Below are 21,045 nucleotides of genomic sequence, written 5' to 3'. Positions count from 1 at the left end.
TAGTTTTTTGAGATTTGCGACTGAAATGTAAATCACTTTTACGTATCAGCCACCAAATATAGTTTCCCATCATGTTTTTGTTATACGCTTACAGGTCACAAAAACAATGTTTGAAGAGAAAAATAAGTCTCTTCCATTTACTTTAGGCATAAGCAAAAGGGATTTTTTTTTTTTTAATTTCGCGCAAAGCTACTCGAGGACTTTTTGCGCTAGCCGTCCCTAATTTAGCAGTGTAAGACTAGAGGGAAGGCAGCTAGTTATCACCACTCATCGCCAACTCTTGGGCTACTCTTTTATCAACCAATAGTGGGATTGACCGTAACATTATAACGCCCCCACGGCTGAAAGGGCGGGCATGTTTGGTGCGACCGGGATTCGAACCCGCGACCCTCGGATTACGAGTCGAATGTCTTAATACGCTTGGCCATGTCTGGGCCACTTTCTACTCAGGAACATGAAAAAGTAAAAATTTTGTGACCTTGTGCGATTATACTTCTTACCAAATACTAATCTATACCGTGAGAGGACGCTCTTTTTCGTAGCACTGTTTATTTTCTGAAGCGTTGTGAGTTGATTTGAAAAATTGTCCTCGACTTGTTAATTTAGAGTTATATAGTTAAACCTTAACGTAGAGGTGAGGGGCCGTTGTATGAAAAAATGTGAATGATAATATCAAATTATAATGTATAGTTTGTTAAGCTATTGTTTTAAAATGAAATTAGATGTACTGTACTCTAGAAAGCCGAGTCTGATGACATGAAATTTTACTCGTATATTTAATTGTTGTTATTATTATTAACATAAATTCACTATATTTTAGATTACAAGTGCTATTAGTTCTATGCCTGTATATTTGGACATTTCAACTGTATATGATTATTTAAGTCTGAAACAAAATTGTTGCGATAGTAAATGAGTTTTTCTCATTGAAATTCGTGATTACATACTGTAGCACTCAGAAACAAGAATTCTATCATTTCTGATACGAGTGAAACGAAGGTCTATTTCCTTCACCATGTCTCGGTAGTTATTTCGAAAAACTAATATTTTCCAAACCTAGAGTTCTCAGTGAACTGTATCCCTATTTGCTCGAATGTCTACTCTTCAGTGATTGTATTTTTACTCTTTATTAAGATAAGAACTGGTTATATTTATTTCATAAAAGTACATATAAGATCGGCTGTACATTATTTATTAATATAAAGAATAAGGGTGGTTATAAATGTTTGCAGTGTGTTGTGTTGTTGGGTGGCTTTTTTGGATTATTTTATAAATACCTTCTACTTAACAAAAGTTTGCAGGTTGAAACTGACATTCTATAGTCAACAGCTAGAAGAGTGGCCCCTATAGTTGAAAGATAGAAGAGTGACTACCTTTAGTTGACAGGTAAGTTGGGCTAATATATATATATATATGTATACGTAATTTGATCAGACATGTTAAAAACAAACTGTTTTAGCCCATAAAATAACATAAACACTCATTTTGGTGTGTATGTATAGAAAAACAATAACAGCTTAGATGTAGTTGTCAATGGCTTCTTTAATAATACAAATGTTTTGAATAATATTTAAATACATATGTATGAACATATGTTGAATATAGAAGATAAACTTTATTTAGACATTTAATTATGAGTAACATTTAAGTTTTCTTCAAGATAAACTTGAAAGTCAGCTTGCTTTGGGTTTTTGCACTGGTCCTCAACTGGGCCAACATAGTGTGCACAAACAGAGGTACGTCATAAGCTAGCTTTTGTGCATGTACACTGTCAACCCCTCTGTTGTTGTTCAGGTCACTTGCATCCACAAGTTGTTAATTACAGATAGCTTTCAGGTACAGCTTCTTGATCCATAAGAATGGGAACCAGTGTATCATCTTCCTTTTCCATCTGAACAGGCAGGTTAATCTGAAGTACATTTGTGTTGCACTGTACAAAAACCTGGTAAGGAACATTATGTATAAGCAGAATCAGTGAATTCAGGGCTGAAGGTAATAATTCTAATACCTTTTTAGGTGTTCATTGCAGACCTTGTAGAGTCTGTATGCTTATGATGAAGATTGTTGGGTTGTATAGCCCATAAAAAATACTTTGTTGTTGAATATGGCTTCTGAACCGCTCAAATGTTCTGCACCAAGATCCTGTAATAATTGAGCATTGTTGTCCATAGAGAAAAACATTTTAAGCAGATCTTTTACCAGTGTCTAAAAACTGTGATGTCCTTTTGGATCCTGGAAGTGCATGAAACTGTAATATGTTTTCCCCACATTGTTTGGCAAAACAGTATTGTCTACAGCAACAAACTTGAGTTTTTGATTATCGCCACTTCCTATCTAAAATTCTTCAAGGCAATATTGACATAGAATGCTAACAATAGCACAAAAATATATGTGTCTCTGATAATAGCAACAGTGCTCTGGTATCCACATGCTGCAGTTTTCTGGCTATGAAGAATGACCCTTGTGACCCCTTCACAAGTTGCACTGATATTGGTCACATCATGTTGAGAATCTGATGAAACTGTCTTCTTCCAATCAGTAAATTCTTCTCTGACAATCGAGATTGACTTTGGTCAGTTCTTTCAATAAGAAGTCAACCAGATTTCTCTCTCTTTTTTTTTTTTTGTATCAAGAGCCATAAAAGTTTGCCAATTATCAGGCAGTTTTGTGAACTTGTCCTCAACCAATCATCACACAGGTTGACAACCTCTGCAATATTTTGTTCTAGTTTCAGATTTTATAGACATTGGATTATATCAATTAAACACTGTACCAACTCAAACACAAATTCCTTTAAAGTTGTTTGTCATAGCTGGTGTAATTGTGTCCAAAGTTTTTCACCCCATTTGGTTTTCCATGCAGGTCTGGCAAGAGGTGTCAGGGGGCGGCCAGTGCCCTGGGGCCCAGGAGGAGATCCTATATATAATGCCCTGTGACTTGGTGTGGGGGGGACCCCTTAATGCTTGCTGCCCTGGGGCCTGTAATGGCTCTCGACAGCTCTGTTCCCAAGAGCATAAACAAGAGCCATCCCATCTATAATTGTGTATCTGGCAAGGATCTTTCAATATTTCCATCTTCTAAAAGTTATGCTAGCTGTGATTTGTTTGTAGATCTCTAGCTCATATCTATGTTTGTCAATGATAAAAGCACTGGACTGACCTTCTTTTGCAATAAATTATTCAGATTGATGTCTTGTCCTGACTACATTGACTTGTATGGTTTTTGCTCTTCTGTTGTAACACTCACGTCGTAGAGGGACTCAAATGCCTTCTTCTTCACTTTGGGGAAGATTATTGTTTCATTCACTAGTCTATCAATGATAAATGAATGAATTTGATCAGTCCTGCCCCATAACTGATGCTTTCAGAAGGCCCTCAATGATTTGATCAGTCCTGCCCCATAACTGATGCTTTCAGAAGGCCCTCGATGATTTGATTAGTCCTGCCCCATAACTGATGCTTTCAGAAGGCCCTCGATGATTTGATCAGTCCTGCCCCATAACTGATGCTTTCAGAAGGCCCTCGATGATCGCAACTTCATAACTAAAGATGTTGATCATACTTTGTGCTGTTGTTTTGAACACATGGGAACCTTTTAAAATTCTTCCTTTATTGACATACCATCAACTTTATTAGTTTTTTTGTGTGAAGATTCTGATTCAAGAGATACTCGCCTCAAAAATACAAATATAAAGGGATAAGTGGATATGCATAAGTCTTTGTAAAAATTAACACAATTTTCTAGGGATGAGTGGATATGCATAAGTCTTTGTAAAAATTGACACAATTTTCTAGGGATAAGTGGATATGCATAAGACTTTGTAAAAATTGACACAATTTTCTAGGGATGAATGGATATGCATAAGTCTTTGTAAAAATTAACACAACTTTCTAGGGATGAATGGATATGCATAAGTCTTTGTAAAAATTAACACAACTTTCTAGGGATGAATGGATATGCATAAGTCTTTGTAAAAATTGACACAATTTTCTAGGGATAAGTGGATATGCATAAGTCTTTGTAAAAATTGACACAATTTTCTAGGGATGAATGGATATGCATAAGTCGTTGTAAAAATTGACACAATTTTCTAGGGATAAGTGGATATGCATAAGTCTTTGTAAAAATTGACACAATTTTCTAGGGATAAGTGGATATGCATAAGTCTTTGTAAAAATTAACACAATTTTCTAGGGATAAGTGGATATGCATAAGTCTTTGTAAAAATTGACACAATTTTTTTGTTTTGGGGTATAGTTTCACGTCACTGCAGTGTCATGATAAATTCATAAACATAGATGCTAATGTGTATTTATCACATCTGCACATATAAAAGAAACATTTTAGCAACACTGGCACCATCTACTACACACACTCTTCATCTCAGACTATATGCTTGGTTATGGATTATTTATTTAATTACAACATGTCTCATACTATAAGCTTGGAGTAATTTAGGGTGTTATTATGTAATAAGTTTGCTGATACTGTACATTCTTGGAGTGAACCAGTAAAATAATTAACATCATCAAGAGATCAGACACACATCATACATAACAAGTCTAAGTTCCAGGGTCAGACACACATCATAAATAACAAGACTAAGTTCCAGGGTCAGACACACATCATACATAACAGGACTAAGTTCCAGGGCAAAAGTTTCAAGTAAAGATATTCTAACTGTTGTCATTCAAAACAGATTTGAGTTTCACAGTAGCAGACTGAACAGTTTGGAGTGTTTATGTTACGTACTGTTATACGTAAAGAAGGATATCTCACCAGTCAACTGGTGTTAAAAGATCTTAACTGGCTGGTGTGCTTTTCCCTTAAGTTGTACTGTTTACTGTGTAGGAAGAGAACATAAACACACTAACTTGATACAAGTATTATAAAAGTTGCTAGGAAGAGAACATAAACACACTAACTTGATACAAGTATTATAAAAGTTGCTAGGAAGAGAACATAAACACACTAACTTGATACAAGTATTATAAAAGTTGCTAGGAAGAGAACATAAACACACTAACTTGATACAAGTATTATAAAAGTTGCTAGGAAGAGAACATAAACACACTAACTTGATACAAGTATTATAAAAGTTGCTAGGAAGAGAACATAAACACACTAACTTGATACAAGTATTATAAAAGTTGCTAGGAAGAGAACATAAACACATTAACTTGACACAAGTAATATAAAAGTTGCTAGGAAGAGAACATAAACACACTAACTTGATACAAGTATTATAAAAGTTGCTAGGAAGAGAACATAAACACACTAACTTGATACAAGTATTATAAAAGTTGCTAGGAAGAGAACATAAACACACTAACTTGATACAAGTATTATAAAAGTTGCTAGGAAGAGAACATAAACACACTAACTTGACACAAGTAATATAAAAGTTGCTAGGAAGAGAACATAAACACACTAACTTGATACAAGTATTATAAAAGTTGCTAGGAAGAGAACATAAACACACTAACTTGATACAAGTATTATAAAAGTTGCTAGGAAGAGAACATAAACACACTAACTTGACACAAGTATTATAAAAGTTGCTAGGAAGAGAACATAAACACACTAACTTGATACAAGTATTATAAAAGTTGCTAGGAAGAGAACATAAACACACTAACTTGATACAAGTATTATAAAAGTTGCTAGGAAGAGAACATAGACACACTAACTTGATACAAGTAATATAAAAGTTGCTAGGAAGAGAACATAAACACACTAACTTGATACAAGTAATATAAAAGTTGATAGGAAGAGAACATAAACACATTAACTTGATACAAGTAATATAAAAGTTGCTAGGAAGAGAACATAAACACACTAACTTGATACAAGTAATATAAAAGTTGATAGGAAGAGAACATAAACACACTAACTTGATACAAGTAATATAAAAGTTGATAGGAAGAGAACATAAACACACTAACTTGATACAAGTATTATAAAAGTTGCTAGGCTAAGTTTGCTATAGATGATTTTCAATCCTTATATTTTGTAGAAAATGTACAAGAAGTAATTTATAGTTTTGTAGGCGTTCAAGAAGTAACTCGTAGCTTTGTAGTCCATAGTTTTCCATAGATTTGTAGATGTTCCAGAAGTAAATCATAGTGTTAGTAGATGTTCCAGAAGTAAATCATAGTGTTAGTAGATGTTCTGAGAACACTAATTTGTTACAAGTGTTATAAAAGTTCATTGGTGAGAACTGTTCATATTTTGTTTACTGTAGAAGATATTTTTAGAGAACTTGTGAGATCATTAGCTAACATATATTTCAATGTTGATTTCATTTAGAAATGAAAAGAAACTAATGAAGAATGGCATTACTATGGAAACACATTCAGTTTTTATGTTGATGGTTGCTGGACAGATTGAGAGTGCAGAGGTCAGTTAGCCTTGTTTGCCTTCTGACATTTGTGACAGAATACATGTATTGGCAAAAAAATTTCTAGTCTTATGGACCAGTCAGTTATTTTTTCTTTGAATTTTCAGCAAGAACACCTAATAAGTTTGTATACATATTTATCTTATAGGAAAGAAGTGAATATTATTGCTTGTTTGGAGGTGGACTTTTTGTTCTTTTAGTAAGTCAAAAATAATAATCAGAAATTACTATAAACTTGTAAAAATTAAAAAGATATTTTTGTTTTATAATCTCTTTCTGTTATTATTGTTTATACAAATATAAAAGGAATATTTTTGTTACATAATATTTCAATATATATTTTGTTTTGTTTGTACAAGTATAAGAATAATATTTTTGTTTTACAATTTCTCTGTATAGTTTTGTTTGTACAAGTATAAGAGGAATATTTTTGTTTTACAATCTCTGTATAGTTTTGTTTGTACAAGTATAAGAGGAATGTTTTTTGTTTAACAATCCCTCTCTATATAGCTTTGTTTGTACAAGTATAAGAGGAATGTTTTTTGTTTAACAATCCCTCTCTATATAGCTTTGTTTGTACAAGTATAAGAGGAATGTTTTTTGTTGAACAATCCCTCTCTATATAGCTTTGTTTGTACAATCGTAAGAGGAATGATTTTTGTTTAACAATCCCTCTCTATATAGATTTGTTTGTGCAAGCATAAGAGGAATGTTTTTTGTTGAACAATCCCTCTCTATATAGCTTTGTTTGTACAATCGTAAGAGGAATGATTTTTGTTTAACAATCCCTCTCTATATAGCTTTGTTTGTACAATTGTAAGAGGAATGATTTTTGTTTAACAATCCCTCTCTATATAGATTTGTTTGTGCAAGCATAAGAGGAATGTTTTTTGTTGAACAATCCCTCTCTATATAGCTTTGTTTGTACAATCGTAAGAGGAATGATTTTTGTTTAACAATCCCTCTCTATATAGATTTGTTTGTGCAAGCATAAGAGGAATGTTTTTTGTTGAACAATCCCTCTCTATATAGCTTTGTTTGTACAATCGTAAGAGGAATGATTTTTGTTTAACAATCCCTCTCTATATAGATTTGTTTGTGCAAGCATAAGAGGAATGTTTTTTGTTGAACAGTCCCTCTCTATATAGCTTTGTTTGTACAATCGTAAGAGGAATGATTTTTGTTTAACAATCCCTCTCTATATAGATTTGTTTGTGCAAGCATAAGAGGAATGTTTTTGTTGAACAATCCCTCTCTATATAGCTTTGTTTGTACAATCGTAAGAGGAATGATTTTTGTTTAACAATCCCTCTCTATATAGATTTGTTTGTGCAAGCATAAGAGGAATGTTTTTGTTGAACAGTCCCTCTCTATATAGCTTTGTTTGTACAATCATAAGAGGAATGATTTTTGTTTAACAATCCCTCTCTATATAGATTTGTTTGTGCAAGCATAAGAGGAATGTTTTTTGTTGAACAATCCCTCTCTATATAGCTTTGTTTGTACAATCGTAAGAGGAATGATTTTTGTTTAACAATCCCTCTCTATATAGATTTGTTTGTGCAAGCATAAGAGGAATGTTTTTTGTTGAACAATCCCTCTCTATATAGCTTTGTTTGTACAATCGTAAGAGGAATGATTTTTGTTTAACAATCCCTCTCTATATAGATTTGTTTGTGCAAGCATAAGAGGAATGTTTTTTGTTGAACAGTCCCTCTCTATATAGCTTTGTTTGTACAATCATAAGAGGAATGATTTTTGTTTAACAATCCCTCTCTATATAGATTTGTTTGTGCAAGCATAAGAGGAATGTTTTTTGTTTAACAATCCCTCTCTATATAGCTTTGTTTGTACAAGCATAAGAGGAATGTTGTTTGTTTAACAATCCCTCTCTATATAGCTTTGTTTGTACAAGTATAAGAGGAATGATTTTTGTTGAACAATCCCTCTCTATATAGCTTTGTTTGTACAATCGTAAGAGGAATGATTTTTGTTTAACAATCCCTCTCTATATAGATTTGTTTGTGCAAGCATAAGAGGAATGTTTTTGTTTCAGAGTCTCTCTCTTGATATAGTTTTGTTTGTACAAGCATAAGAGGAATGTTTTTGTTTCACAATCTCTCTTGATATAGTTTTGTTTGTACAAGCATAAGAGGAATGTTTTTGTTTTACAATCTCTCTCTTGATATAGTTTTGTTTGTACAAGCATAAGAGGAATGTTTTTGTTTTACAATCTCTCTTGATATAGTTTTGTTTGTACAAGCATTAGAGGAATGTTTTTGTTTCACAATCTCTCTCTTGATATAGTTTTGTTTGTACAAGCATAAGAGGAATGTTTTTGTTTCACAATCTCTCTCTTGATATAGTTTTGTTTGTACATGCATAAGAGGAATGTTTTTGTTTTACAATCCCTCTATATAGTTTTGTTTGTACAAGCATAAGAGGAATGTTTTTGTTTCACAATCTCTCTCTTGATATAGTTTTGTTTGTACAAGCATAAGAGGAATGTTTTTGTTTTACAATCTCTCTTGATATAGTTTTGTTTGTACAAGTGTAAGAGGAATGTTTTTGTTTTACAAATCTCTCTTGATATAGTTTTGTTTGTACAAGCATAAGAGGAATGTTTTGTTTCACAATCTCTCTTGATATAGTTTTGTTTGTACAAGCATAAGAGAAATGTTTTTGTTTCACAATCTCTCTCTTGATATAGTTTTGTTTGTACAAGCATAAGAGGAATGTTTTTGTTTCACAATCTCTCTCTTGATATAGTTTTGTTTGTACAAGCATAAGAGGAATGTTTTTGTTTTACAATCTCTCTTGATATAGTTTTGTTTGTACAAGCATAAGAGGAATGTTTTTGTTTTACAATTTCTCTTGATATAGTTTTGTTTGTACAAGCATAAGAGGAATGTTTTTGTTTTACAATTTCTCTTGATATAGTTTTGTTTGTACAAGCATAAGAGGAATGTTTTTGTTTCACAGTCTTTCTATTATAGTTTTGTTTGTACAATCATAAGGGGAATGTTTTTGTTTTACAATCTCTCTCTTGATTTCGTGTTGTTTATACTAGTATAACAGGAATGTTTTTGATCTTTTGTATGTAAAATGTATTTTCAGTTCCCAGAATTGGATGATATTTATTGCAAGTTTTGTTTTGTTCATGGACAAGATTGGGTTGTGACATCTGTAAGTATTGATTGTTCATGAATGTTAGAAAAATTTACAATTGTTCTTTGTACATTTTTGTTCAAAAGGACAGATTTTTACCATTAATGTAGTTTTGTTTGATGTATTGTACTTTTTGGGATTTATGCAGATACGGTATAAACGTCTTGTAATTTGTGATTATCTATTCAGTTTACTTTGTTATAACCCAACTGATTATTCAATCATTTCAATAACTATAGACATTTATTTTTTATGTATAGATTTCTGACATTATGTAGTTTTTATCATTTTGTTTTTGCTAAATAAAACTGGTTAGATACTTTTTAGTTAAATGTTTTTATTACTGTAAGAATGAGTGGATAAGGATGCTTTTAACACTGTATTTTTAATTTGTATACAGGGGATAGAGGAAGGAATTTCTCAAGTTACAAGAAAGAGTCAAGATGAAAGGCAACTGTTTGTGTGGAATTTTCCATTAGACATTACTTTTAAAAGCACAAATCCATTTGGATGTAAGTGAAGGTTTCAAATACATATGTGTCAGTGTTGTATTAATAATTGTGAAGTGTTGGAAATATGCAGGATATCACAACAAACAGTACATGAAAATCTGTACAGAATAAAGTGAAATACAACAGGTGTACACTAATACATGCAGAATGGTGTATTGGCAACCTGTACACTAATACATGCAGAATGGTGTAGTGGACAACCTGTACACTAATACACCCAGAATGGTGTAGTGGACAACCTGTACACTAATACATGCAGAATGGTGTAGTGGACAACCTGTACACTAATACATACAGAATGGTGTAGTGGACAACCTGTATACTAATACATGCAGAATGGTGTAGTGGACAACCTGTACACTAATACATGCAGAATGGTGTAGTGGACAACCTGTACACTAATACATGCAGAATGGTGTAGTGGACAACCTGTACACTAATACATGCAGAATAATGTATTTGCATTTGCTTTGTCATTGTATGTAAACTTCCATTGTCTATATCTACTAGCTGTGAGCACATGAAACATTTTCTCCATTATCTTATTCAAATTTGCAGTATTTTACATGTACAAGTAATAAGCACACAACATACTGTCATATTTTGACTTTTGTATGTAACAACACATAACTACCATCTAACACGCTTCTTGTTTATACACTATTTCTGCTTTCCTTAAAGTTCTCCCTACTTGGTCTTTAGATCCTGTAAAATGTCCCCTGCTGAACCCTTCAATGTGGGTTTCTACATGTGGTGAGGAGACCTCCCAGGGAAGGTTCTGTCCTTTCACTTTACCTCCTGTGGGATCTAATCATATACTCATGAGTTTGCTGTTTGCAGTGACCCGTGAAGGGGAGGAGACGATCATGGTGGTTGAGGGGTTCAACCCCAGCACACCATTTTGGCCTTGAATTCCTGTAGACAGGCAGCCTTGGGGTGGCCTGCCTATGGTCATTTGGCTGGTCTACTTGGGCTACGGTCAACCAAGTACCAGTTTTGGATGTTCTCAACAGGTGTTGTGGACACTGTATCTGATGCTGGTGTTTGGGTATAGTGCTCACGTAACCCTGGCATTGCTGCAATGTCCTTGTTTGTCATTGTATTGCATCCCCTCATAGAGCTCCATGGTGGGTGGGGTCAGTGGGCACTGAAACATTCTTCCTTTATTATGAATCCCCCCAAATAAAAACTGAAATAAAATTATAAAAAACAGTCCATAGGTAAATGACCATGTCTTGAAGATCCTGAGCAGCAATCTTTAACATCTGTAACATCTGTTGTACCTCATTTTCTTATATTACATTATCTTTCAGACAAACCTTCTGGGCAATGTCTCCCTTTTTTTATTCAGAAGGGACTAAAGGGATTTGCTGGTTCTCCAAAGTCAGTCAAAAAGCTTTGCTCTTGTGACATATCGGTGGAAACATCCACGTCTAAACACAGTGAACTCTTCTTACGTTCGAAGGTGATTGGAGATATACCCACTGAGATTACCCACCTTGCAAATTTAAATTCATCACGAGAAGTCATTGTTGAAAGGGATTTAAAGAAAATCCCCGAATCAGGTATTTCCATCCATTGAATTTCTGCAGTGAGGTATATCTCCACTCACAAACATGTAATTATGATGCCAACCAATGTCCTCCTTTTAACATTTACATTACTGCAGCCACCTGCCACCATCAAGGCAGGCTATTTTAATTGCAAGGTACAGTCATGTATTCCAAACCCTATCAGATGTTTCCAGTGTTAGCAGTTTGGATACTCTAAGACATCATGTCGTGGTTCCTTGATGTATGCTTGTTGCGGTGACAAGGACCACGATGCATGTGAGTGTAAAACGGACCCTCATTGCATTAATTGGTCATAAGAATCCTTCAAAGTACCATCCAGTTGCTTTAATGAGCTGTCTCTCTAAGGCCTTAGAGAGGATAGTTAATGTTCATCTTATTTGGTTTCTCAAATCAAACAACCTTTTCTCGCCCACCCAGTGTGGGTTTTGATGACAGCGCTCCACCATGGACCACTTGATTCAACTTGAAACATCAATCTTTCTCAAACACCAACATCTTGTATCTATATTCTTTGACCTTAAGAAGGCTTATGATACTACGTGGATGTGAGACTTCCACTTATATAGGTTGCATAGTAATTTGTCCGTTTTTATTAAAAAATTTTTATGGACAGGCAATTCCAAGTTTGTGTGGGCTCAACACTTTTCTCGTTATTTTCTACAGGAACTTGGAGTCCCTCAGGGCTGTGTTTTGAGTGTCACACTTTTCATTATAAGGATTAATGCCATCACTGAACAATTCCCTCTTACTCTTGCAAATGGGCTCTACGTCAGTAACTTTCATGTCTTGTGTCAGTTGTCAAATGTGAGGTATATACGAGCTGTGCCTGTTCCATACATGGACTATGGTTCTATATTCAAGGCTCATCTCCATGCCAGTTGGCAGTCAACTTGGAGTGAGCAATGTTAAAACAAGGTTTTCCAAATAAAACCCTCTACTGGACTTTGGCCTTCTTTTTTCCATAAGGATTGGAAAGAGGAAGTTGTCCTAACTAGACTATGCATTGGTCACAGTATTTTAATTCATCATTTTGTTTTACCTGGGACTAATACACTAGTGAGTTGTCTGTGTGACACTCAGGACACAATAAGCTACATTTTACTGTTTTGTCATCATTACGACTCTCAATGACGGCACCATTTTAGACATAGTTTGCCCGTAGGATTATCCATAATGATGGACAGTGTCATTGGGAATGGTGACACTGTCCATCGTACAAGTGATTTTAGTTTTTAAAATCTATTGACCTTTAAAATTTTTAGTTCATAAATCAGACCTTTTCTTAATATGATTCCTTTTTACAAATCAAATTACAACTAGTTCGATATGAAATTAGAAAATGACCGTAACGTCAAATAACTCGAAACCAGGACTGTAAAGGCCTACTTAGGTGACTAACGCTGATATTTGAACTTACCCTGGCGAGTTATGATAACTACAATTATGCTACAGAAAGTTTCTTAAGACGTGTATTACTGTAGTTTCATCTTTTACTGCTTTAAACTAGATGTAAAAATTAATGTTATTTATGTTTTTAATTCAACAGTTAATCTTTGTTTTGTTTTACGTTAATTTACTTTTATGAATTTTAATAATTTTAATTTTAACTTTTTAATGGATGTTTGGTGCAGATAGCCTAGTTGCTTTGCATCATAAAAAGACAAAGCAACCAACCAACCCCTGATGGAAGAGCAGTAAGTCTCTATGGATTTGGAATCGGGTTTGATTCCCTTCAGTGGACACAGCAGATACCCCAATGTAGCTGTGTTACAAGTAAAACGCATCCTATAAAATTTATCTTGCATCATTCCTAATTTTAGTGCAATTCCTTTTAAATTGTTCCTTTTTTCTGTCTCCATAATTAATTCTTTTCTTCTCTAGAATTCTCCAAAATATTAATTTTGCTTTTTGTTGCCTTCCTACTAGTCAACAGTTTAGGAAGAAAAGTAAAAATTGGTGGTGGGAACTGCATGATAGTAGCTTTTCCTCAAGTCAGCAGTCCAAGAAAGTGAAACATGTTAATTAAGAAATCATTTGACATCTTTCCATAGTCAGGAATTTACCAAGTGTGAATAGGTCATTTGAAACCTCCCAATAGTTGGGAATGTAACAAATATTAAGAGATTGTTTGAAATTTCCCAATATTTAGAACTTATCAGCTGAAATTTCTTAGTAAGGAATTTATCAAGTGTAATATAATTTGAAAAGTAACAATGTTACATTCATAGTTAATCTAGTTGCTATCAGTAGTAAAAATAAATTGAAAATAAAAATAATATTTTTAGCAAATATTAAACATTATAAGTGTTCTTAAATTTAAAGAAATAGATTAACATAGACAATAAAATCACTTTCACGCTAGTGCTTGTGTCACAATAGATTGGACCATTATTACCCATGAATCCACATTTTATATAAGATTCTTATTGGACCATTATTACCCATGAATCCACATTTTATATAAGCATAAAAACCCTTAAAACTTACTTTTTTTATGTTAAGTTTGTTTTCATTTTAGATTTTTGTAAGTGATGTTTAGCATTGTTGTGTTCATAATAAATTTCAAATATTTGTTTTGTATAAACTTTTTAATGGAGTTTTGTATTAACCCTCACTTTATATTATACAGGGCCACAGATTGTAATATCGGTTTATGGTCCTGATATATTTGGAAATGATGTTGTCAGAGGCTATGGAACTGTTCACATCCCTCTAATCCCAGGACAGTATGTCTTCTTAATCTTTCATTACTTTCTAATAACCTTTACTCTAAATTCATAAAAGTGTTGTAACTAGAATATATTGATTATGAAGGAAGAGTACTTCTCAAAGTTAGATGTAATGTATTAATAGTTTTCATGACACTGTTTGTATTCCTTTGAAAAATGTCTATGCATTTGGTTTATATATTCAGTATTATTGTTTGTTGTTTTATTTGTAATGGTGGTCTATGTTGCAAGTTATATACATATATATATATATGGTTTAGAGAAAATTAATACTGATAAAGTTAAGTAAACTAAGTCAAAAGGAAGGACTACATTAAAAACAGCAAATCCAAACCTTTGACTAGATATATTAGTTTGTTATAACCTGAAAAGAAGCCAAAACAAAAATAAATTAAAAAATAATAAACAAAATAAACTGTACTAATTAAAAAGATCCCAGAGTACAAGCTATAGTGTGGGACATAAAATATGCCCTTGGCTTTGGAGGTGACTGCTGAAGTAGGACCCACATTGTGGTTGGGATACATTGTCTGTCAGTCTTAATGTCAATTCACCAGTTTCACATAAGGAAGCAAAATAAAGGAGTAGCAATAGATATAGAATAGAAATTAGGAGAGAGAGATGTGGGTGCTCAAGCCCACAACGTTCCACATCTACATCACCCTTCACTGCCAGCAGACAGTTGTGGGAAGATGACTGTTCTCTAAAGTAAAGAAGATAAAAATAATTGAAATGAAAATAAGGTATATCCTACATTATAACTTGAACCCTGGGATATTTTTTATTAGTGCAACATCTGCAAATCAAATAAACACAACATAACCTTAGAAAACACCCACATACTAAGTAGGGAAACAAATATAAACAAATGCAAAATCAAAGAAGCCCTAATTATACAGGAACTAAAACCAAAATTAAACCAGTATAAAAGAGCACCTCTATACCTTTACTAATTAATAAGCTAATATCCACCTGCAATGCCCCCTACAATCTGGCACCCATTTATATAAATACTCTTGTCCCTAAGACGTGTCCGTCAACAGTCACATTCAAACTCTTTCTTTCTTAACCTGAGGATGACCTAGGAACGTTGAAACGTTGTTCTCTCCTTATCAGTAAAAGTGTTAATACCCATACCAGCCGTTCTGAGATACATTTTAATTTCAAGTGGTTTTCTTGTCATCAAGAATATTCAGTAATATTGTTCATTGTTTTAGTGGTGGTCTGTATAGCTACAGTTATTGACAGAGCTGGTTTATTATTAAATTTGATGTTAGTGAAAGTGAAAACGTTTGGTTAATTATATGTCAACCATACTACATCTAGCATATCCAGTGCAAACAAGGTATTTTACTTTATACTATGGTTCTTTAGACAAATTGGTATATGACTGACATAGTTTGGTCAAGGTGATATTTTTATTGGTTGACAACAGCTTTTATGGAATGAACTGGATGAAGTTGGTGAATTGCAATTGTTCATAATTATTGTTCATACTGTGTGTTACAATTAGGGTAAATACACTTATTTCCAATGACTCTTATAACAATTACTTGACTGCCAAGGTTTATTTTTCTCACATCTACATATTGATCTCATTTTTTCTCACTTGCCCCAGTCTTGTATATTCCAGTTAATTACCCTAATCAATAATTGGCTTGTTATACTCTTCACCTATGCCAATGTGCCCTTTATCTTGGTGCCTTATTCAGGTAATTGTATCACTCATTCTCAACAAAATATCACTTACAGTTTTTTCAAGACTACTGTTATTCAGTAACACTTTGAATGTTATTATGTTATCTATAGTTGAATTTTAGATATTCATGATAATTTAAAAGAAAATGTTTTTTCTAGTTCTGGTTTGCAAGCCAATTATGGTATGAATTCTGGTGATATTATTTATGGCATGGAGGCAGATTAGGTCTCTCCTATCCTGTATTTGATATCTATCACTGTATAACAGTGTTTTGATTGTCAGTGATCTTGTTTGTAGTGAAATCAAGACATACGTACATTCAGATCTGTGATGGTCCTTGGAGGGCTGTGAAGCTGTAATTGAGTGTGATATCTGACATCTTAGACATACTTTGGGTATACTTTTTCCTGAGACAGTAGCAGGTTTATGGACTCACAGCTCTAAGGTCTGGGACTTAATTTCCTAGAGTGTTAGTGGCAAACAGCTTGAAGATGCTTTGATATAATAAAACAACTTACTTTACCTCACAAAATTTCCATGAATAGTAATCAACACCGTCTTTAAATGACCTATGAAAAAGGAGGCTACTTTGGTGTCTTTGATTTGTTTTTAGTCTGTTGGTTATGCAAATTTGTTGTGTTTTTGGATTTCTCTTGGCTACTTTTGACCATATAACTTAATTGCTGGATGTAGAACCAAATTTTGTTTCTCCATACAAAGATATTGCAGTTGATGCTGGAAAGGTCCCTTGGTGGAGGAATATTTTTCTGACTTCCAAGTAACACATCTGTTTCTCTGATTTTCAGTTCTAAAATGGAATTTGTAGTTCACCTGTTTAGAACCCCTCGTTATGGATTCCTGTACGTGGTGAGAGGACCTCCCATGGAAGGTTCTGTTCTTTCAGGTTACCTCCTCTGGGATCTAAACATCCACCACATGTTTGCCGTGCGTAGCGACCCATGAATGGGAGGAGAGGATCCTGGTGGTTGAGGGGTCCAACCCTAACACACCACTTTGGCCTTCAATTCCTGTAGACGGGCAGCCTTTGGGTGGCCCCCCTTGGGTCAGTCGGCTGGTCCACTTGGGGTAGAGTCAACCAAGTACCAATGTTGGAAGTTCTCAACGGGTGTGTTGTGGACATTGTCTGGTGCTGGTGTTTGGGTATAGTGCTCAAAAAACCCTGGCATTGCTGCAGTTTCATTGTTTGACATTGTAGTGCTTCCCCTCGTAGGGCTCCATGGTGGGTGGGGTCTGTGGGCACCGAAATTTTCTTTTTTTTCCTATGGATTCTCCGAATAAAAATTTAAATAAAATAGTGAAAAAAACAGTCAACAGGTAAATGACCACGTCTTGAAGACTCTGAGCAGCAATCTTCAACGTCTGTACCACAAGTTGTACCTTATTTTCTCATCCTACATTCTCTTTCAGAAAAACCTTTAGGGCAAATGACCCCATTTTTTATTAAGAAGGGACTGGAGGGAAATGCTGGCTCTCCAAAGTCAGTAAAGAAGCTTCGATCTGGAGACATACTGGTTGAAACATCCACATCCCAACACAGTTAACTCCACTTCAATTCAAAGATAAATGGGAATATACCTATTGAGGTTACCCCTCATGCTACCTTGAATTCATCATGAGGAGTTATTGTTGAGAGGGATTTGAAGAACATGCCCAAGTCAGAGATTCTTGCTGGTTTCTCCACTCAAGAAGTTTCTGCAGTTAGGCCAATCTCCACTCACAAAGATGGAGTTACACAGCCGACAGATATCCTCGTTTTGACATTTACATCACCACGTGCACCTGCCACCATCAAGGCAGGTTATCTAAATTGCAGGATATGGCTGTACATTCCAAACCCTCTTCGATGTTTCCAATGTCAGATGTTCGGCCACTCAAAGACGTCCTGTCGTAGTTCCCTGACATGTGCTCGTTGTGGTGGCAAGGACCACATAGCTTATGAGTGTCACACGGACCCATATTGTGTCAACTGTAATGGTTCTCACCCTTCCTACTTTCGTTCTTGCCCTAAATGGTTCTAGGAAAAGGAGGTACAGCGTCTGAAAACGACTCATAACATTAGTTATCCTGAGGCTCGGAAATTGCTGTCCACCTCTTCATATCGGACATATGCTGCTGCACTTCATTCCACAACTACAGTGGGAGTGCCTTCAAGAGAATCATTCTCCAAACAAATGAAAAGTGTTTGGACCTCCATGGTTAAAAAAGTTGATGAATCGACTTCTACACCCAGCTCTGTTCCTCCCAGACATTCCAACAAACCCCAAGATCTGCATTCTTTGGTTTCAAATACAGGCATTTCTTTAGATACATTTTTTCTCCCACACCAAGATGCAAAACAATCATTTATTTGCATCATCACTCACTGGAATCCCCTTCCAAGACCTGCCCAATTAATAGACCTCCCACAAATAAGGACAGTAAGGAAAAAAGACGTGGTCATAAACAGAAGGGTTCTCCAGCCACTTTGCCTATGCGTCATTAAAAATGGCCACCTTGATACAACGGAACTGTCAAGGTTTATGTTCTAATCTGGATGGCATCAAAACACTGATTGTTTCCTACCATCTTGTATGTCTTCCCTTACAGGAAACATTTCTGAAACCTGCTGATACAGTCACCTTTTGGCAGTGTTCTTTGTACAGAAATGACAGGCTGTGTGATGGATAAGTGCATGGAAGGGTGGCAATTTTGGGTGATCAGCATGTATCCACTCTGTCTTTACCACTTGACACACCCTTGAAGCCCGTAGCCACCCGTGTTTCCTTGGGTCATACCATCATTGTTTGTTCTCTCTATCTGTCACCTGGAGAGACATATGATCAATCAGACCTTGATGCTCTCGTTGAACAGTTGCCATTTCCCTTTCTTATTCTGGGGGACTTCAACGGACATAATCCCCTCTGGGGAAGTGCTAATATTGATAAGAGGGGTCGTTCTGTAGAGCGTATGCTCTCTGATCACAAACTTTCTCTTTTCAATACTGGTTCTTCCACTTATTTTCATGTACCTAGTCAGTCCTTTACTGCTATTGATCTCTCAGTTTGCTCCCCTTCATTATTCTCCCATTTTTCATGAAGGGTTGACAATAATCCACTGGGCAGTGATCATTTTCCTATACTTTTGAGAGATACTGGCCATGGTCGATGCCATCCTACTTATGTGCCCCGGTGGAAGCTCTATCAGGCAGACTAGTCCACTTCACTGCTTTCGCAGAACTTGATCCTGCCATCATCTGTCAGTAATCAATAGACGACTGTGTGGCAGCAGTAACTGACTGTATTATACAAGCAGCTGCTTATTCCTAAAACATCGACACGTTTTCCACTATATCTTCATCTGTTGTGGAGTTCTGCCTGCCACATGGCACTGAAGGCTCAAAAACAGGCCTGGGATACTTTCCGTAGATATCCTACACTTTCAAACCACATCGCTTTCCAGCGGGCCCATGCACATGCTAGGTGGGTAAGATGTCAAAGCCAGAAGGAATCTTGGATTAAGGTCACAACTAGCATATCTTCTACCACCAGTTCCAAGGACATATGGGACAGGGTTTGAAAGGTCAGTGAGCTCTACAATTTTGTCCCCCTCTTGATCTTACTCTATGATGGCCAAGAGGTAGCTGATGTCTGAAGCATCACCTATACTCTAGGTGAAAGCTTTTGCTGGGTATCTAGCACTTCTGCTTGTTCCTCCACCTTCCTGGCCATCAAGACTTTGGTGGAGCATTCACCTCTTTCCTTTTGAACTGTCTCTTTGACTATAATTGTCCCTTTACACTGGTGGAACTGACAATGGACCTTCATCGGTCTGGCAGTACATCTGTTGGACCTGATGATGTACACTACAAGATGCTGCACCATCTCTCTCCTGCTTCTCTTGATATTCTTCTATTTTTTTTTAACCGGATTTGGCTGGAGAATGTTTTTCCTAATGCCTGGCACCGGGCTATTATCTTACCTTTCTCTGAGCCTGGGAAAGATCCCAAGATTCCTTCAAACTACCGTCCTGTTACTTTGATGAGCTCTCTGTGTAAGACCTTAGAAAGGGATGGTTAATACTCGTCTTGTTTGGTTCCTCGAATCAAACAACCTCCTCTCACCCACCCAGTGTGGGTTCCAACAAAAGCACTCCACCATGGACCACCTAATTCAACTTGAAACTTCAATCAGAGATGCCTTTCTCAAACGACAACATCTTGTATCAATATTCTTTGACATTGAGAAGGCTTATGACACAACAGGGAGGTATGGCATTTTGCAAGACCTCCATATATATATATATATGGGTTGCGTGGCCATTTACCCATGTTTATTAAAAATTGTTTAACGGACAGGAGATTCCAAGTTTTTATGGATTCAACACTTCCTATTCTTTTCTACAGGAACTTGGGGTCCCTCAGGGCTGTGTTTTGAGTGTCACACTTTTCAGCATAAAGATTAATGCCATCACTGAACAACTCCCTCTCACTGTTGCAAACGGGCTCTATGTTGACGACTTTCACATCTCGTGTCGGTTGTCGAACATGAGATATATATTGAGCATCAGCTACAGACTGCCCTCAATCGTGTACTGAAGTGGATCATAGTGAACGGCTTTAATTTCTCTCTCTCTAAAACTGTTTTCATGCACTTTTGCAGCCAGCAGGGTATTCACCCTGATCCTGAACTTCGTATCGGTGAAGTTTTGCTGCCTATGGTCCCTGAGACCAAGTTCTTGGGGCTTATCTTTGACTGTAAGCTAACCTTTATACCACACTGAAAGCTGCTACGGGCCAAATGCACAAGAGCACTGAACATCTTCCGTGTTCTCTCTACCACCAGTCGAGGAGCGGATCCATGTTCGATGTTAAAAATATATCGTGCTCTTATTCGATCTAAACTCGAGTATGGATCAATGGTCTATGGCTCTGCCAGATCCTTGGTCTTAAAGATGTTAGACCCCA

At 35.6% G+C, this 21,045-nt stretch overlaps 1 protein-coding gene across 4 annotated transcripts in view; it reads left to right on the top strand.

Annotated features, from left to right (window-relative positions):
• The first annotated feature begins 442 nt into the window (after positions 1-442).
• B9d1 (B9 domain-containing protein 1) overlaps positions 443-21,045 on the top strand; it is a 28,165-nt gene continuing 7,562 nt past the window's right edge. Inside the window, exons 1-7 of one of the 4 annotated variants that reach the window (XM_076477884.1) lie at positions 443-565; positions 1,295-1,386; positions 6,310-6,400; positions 6,549-6,599; positions 9,518-9,586; positions 9,969-10,080; positions 14,284-14,380. In XM_076477884.1, the coding sequence (XP_076333999.1) occupies positions 6,326-6,400; positions 6,549-6,599; positions 9,518-9,586; positions 9,969-10,080; positions 14,284-14,380 (404 nt within the window). In that variant the 5' untranslated portion in view covers positions 443-565; positions 1,295-1,386; positions 6,310-6,325. Of the gene's footprint in view, positions 635-1,294; positions 1,387-6,309; positions 6,401-6,548; positions 6,600-9,517; positions 9,587-9,968; positions 10,081-14,283; positions 14,381-21,045 lie in introns of all 4 variants that reach the window. The other 3 variants (XM_076477883.1, XM_076477886.1, XM_076477885.1) reach the window with 3 other exon arrangements.

This window comes from Tachypleus tridentatus, chromosome 13 (assembly GCF_004210375.1).
Source record: "Tachypleus tridentatus isolate NWPU-2018 chromosome 13, ASM421037v1, whole genome shotgun sequence".
NCBI classification, from domain to species: Eukaryota; Metazoa; Arthropoda; class Merostomata; order Xiphosura; family Limulidae; genus Tachypleus; species Tachypleus tridentatus.
The sequence above is the reverse complement of the archived record's forward strand: the minus strand, read 5'-3'. Positions and strand labels throughout refer to the sequence as shown.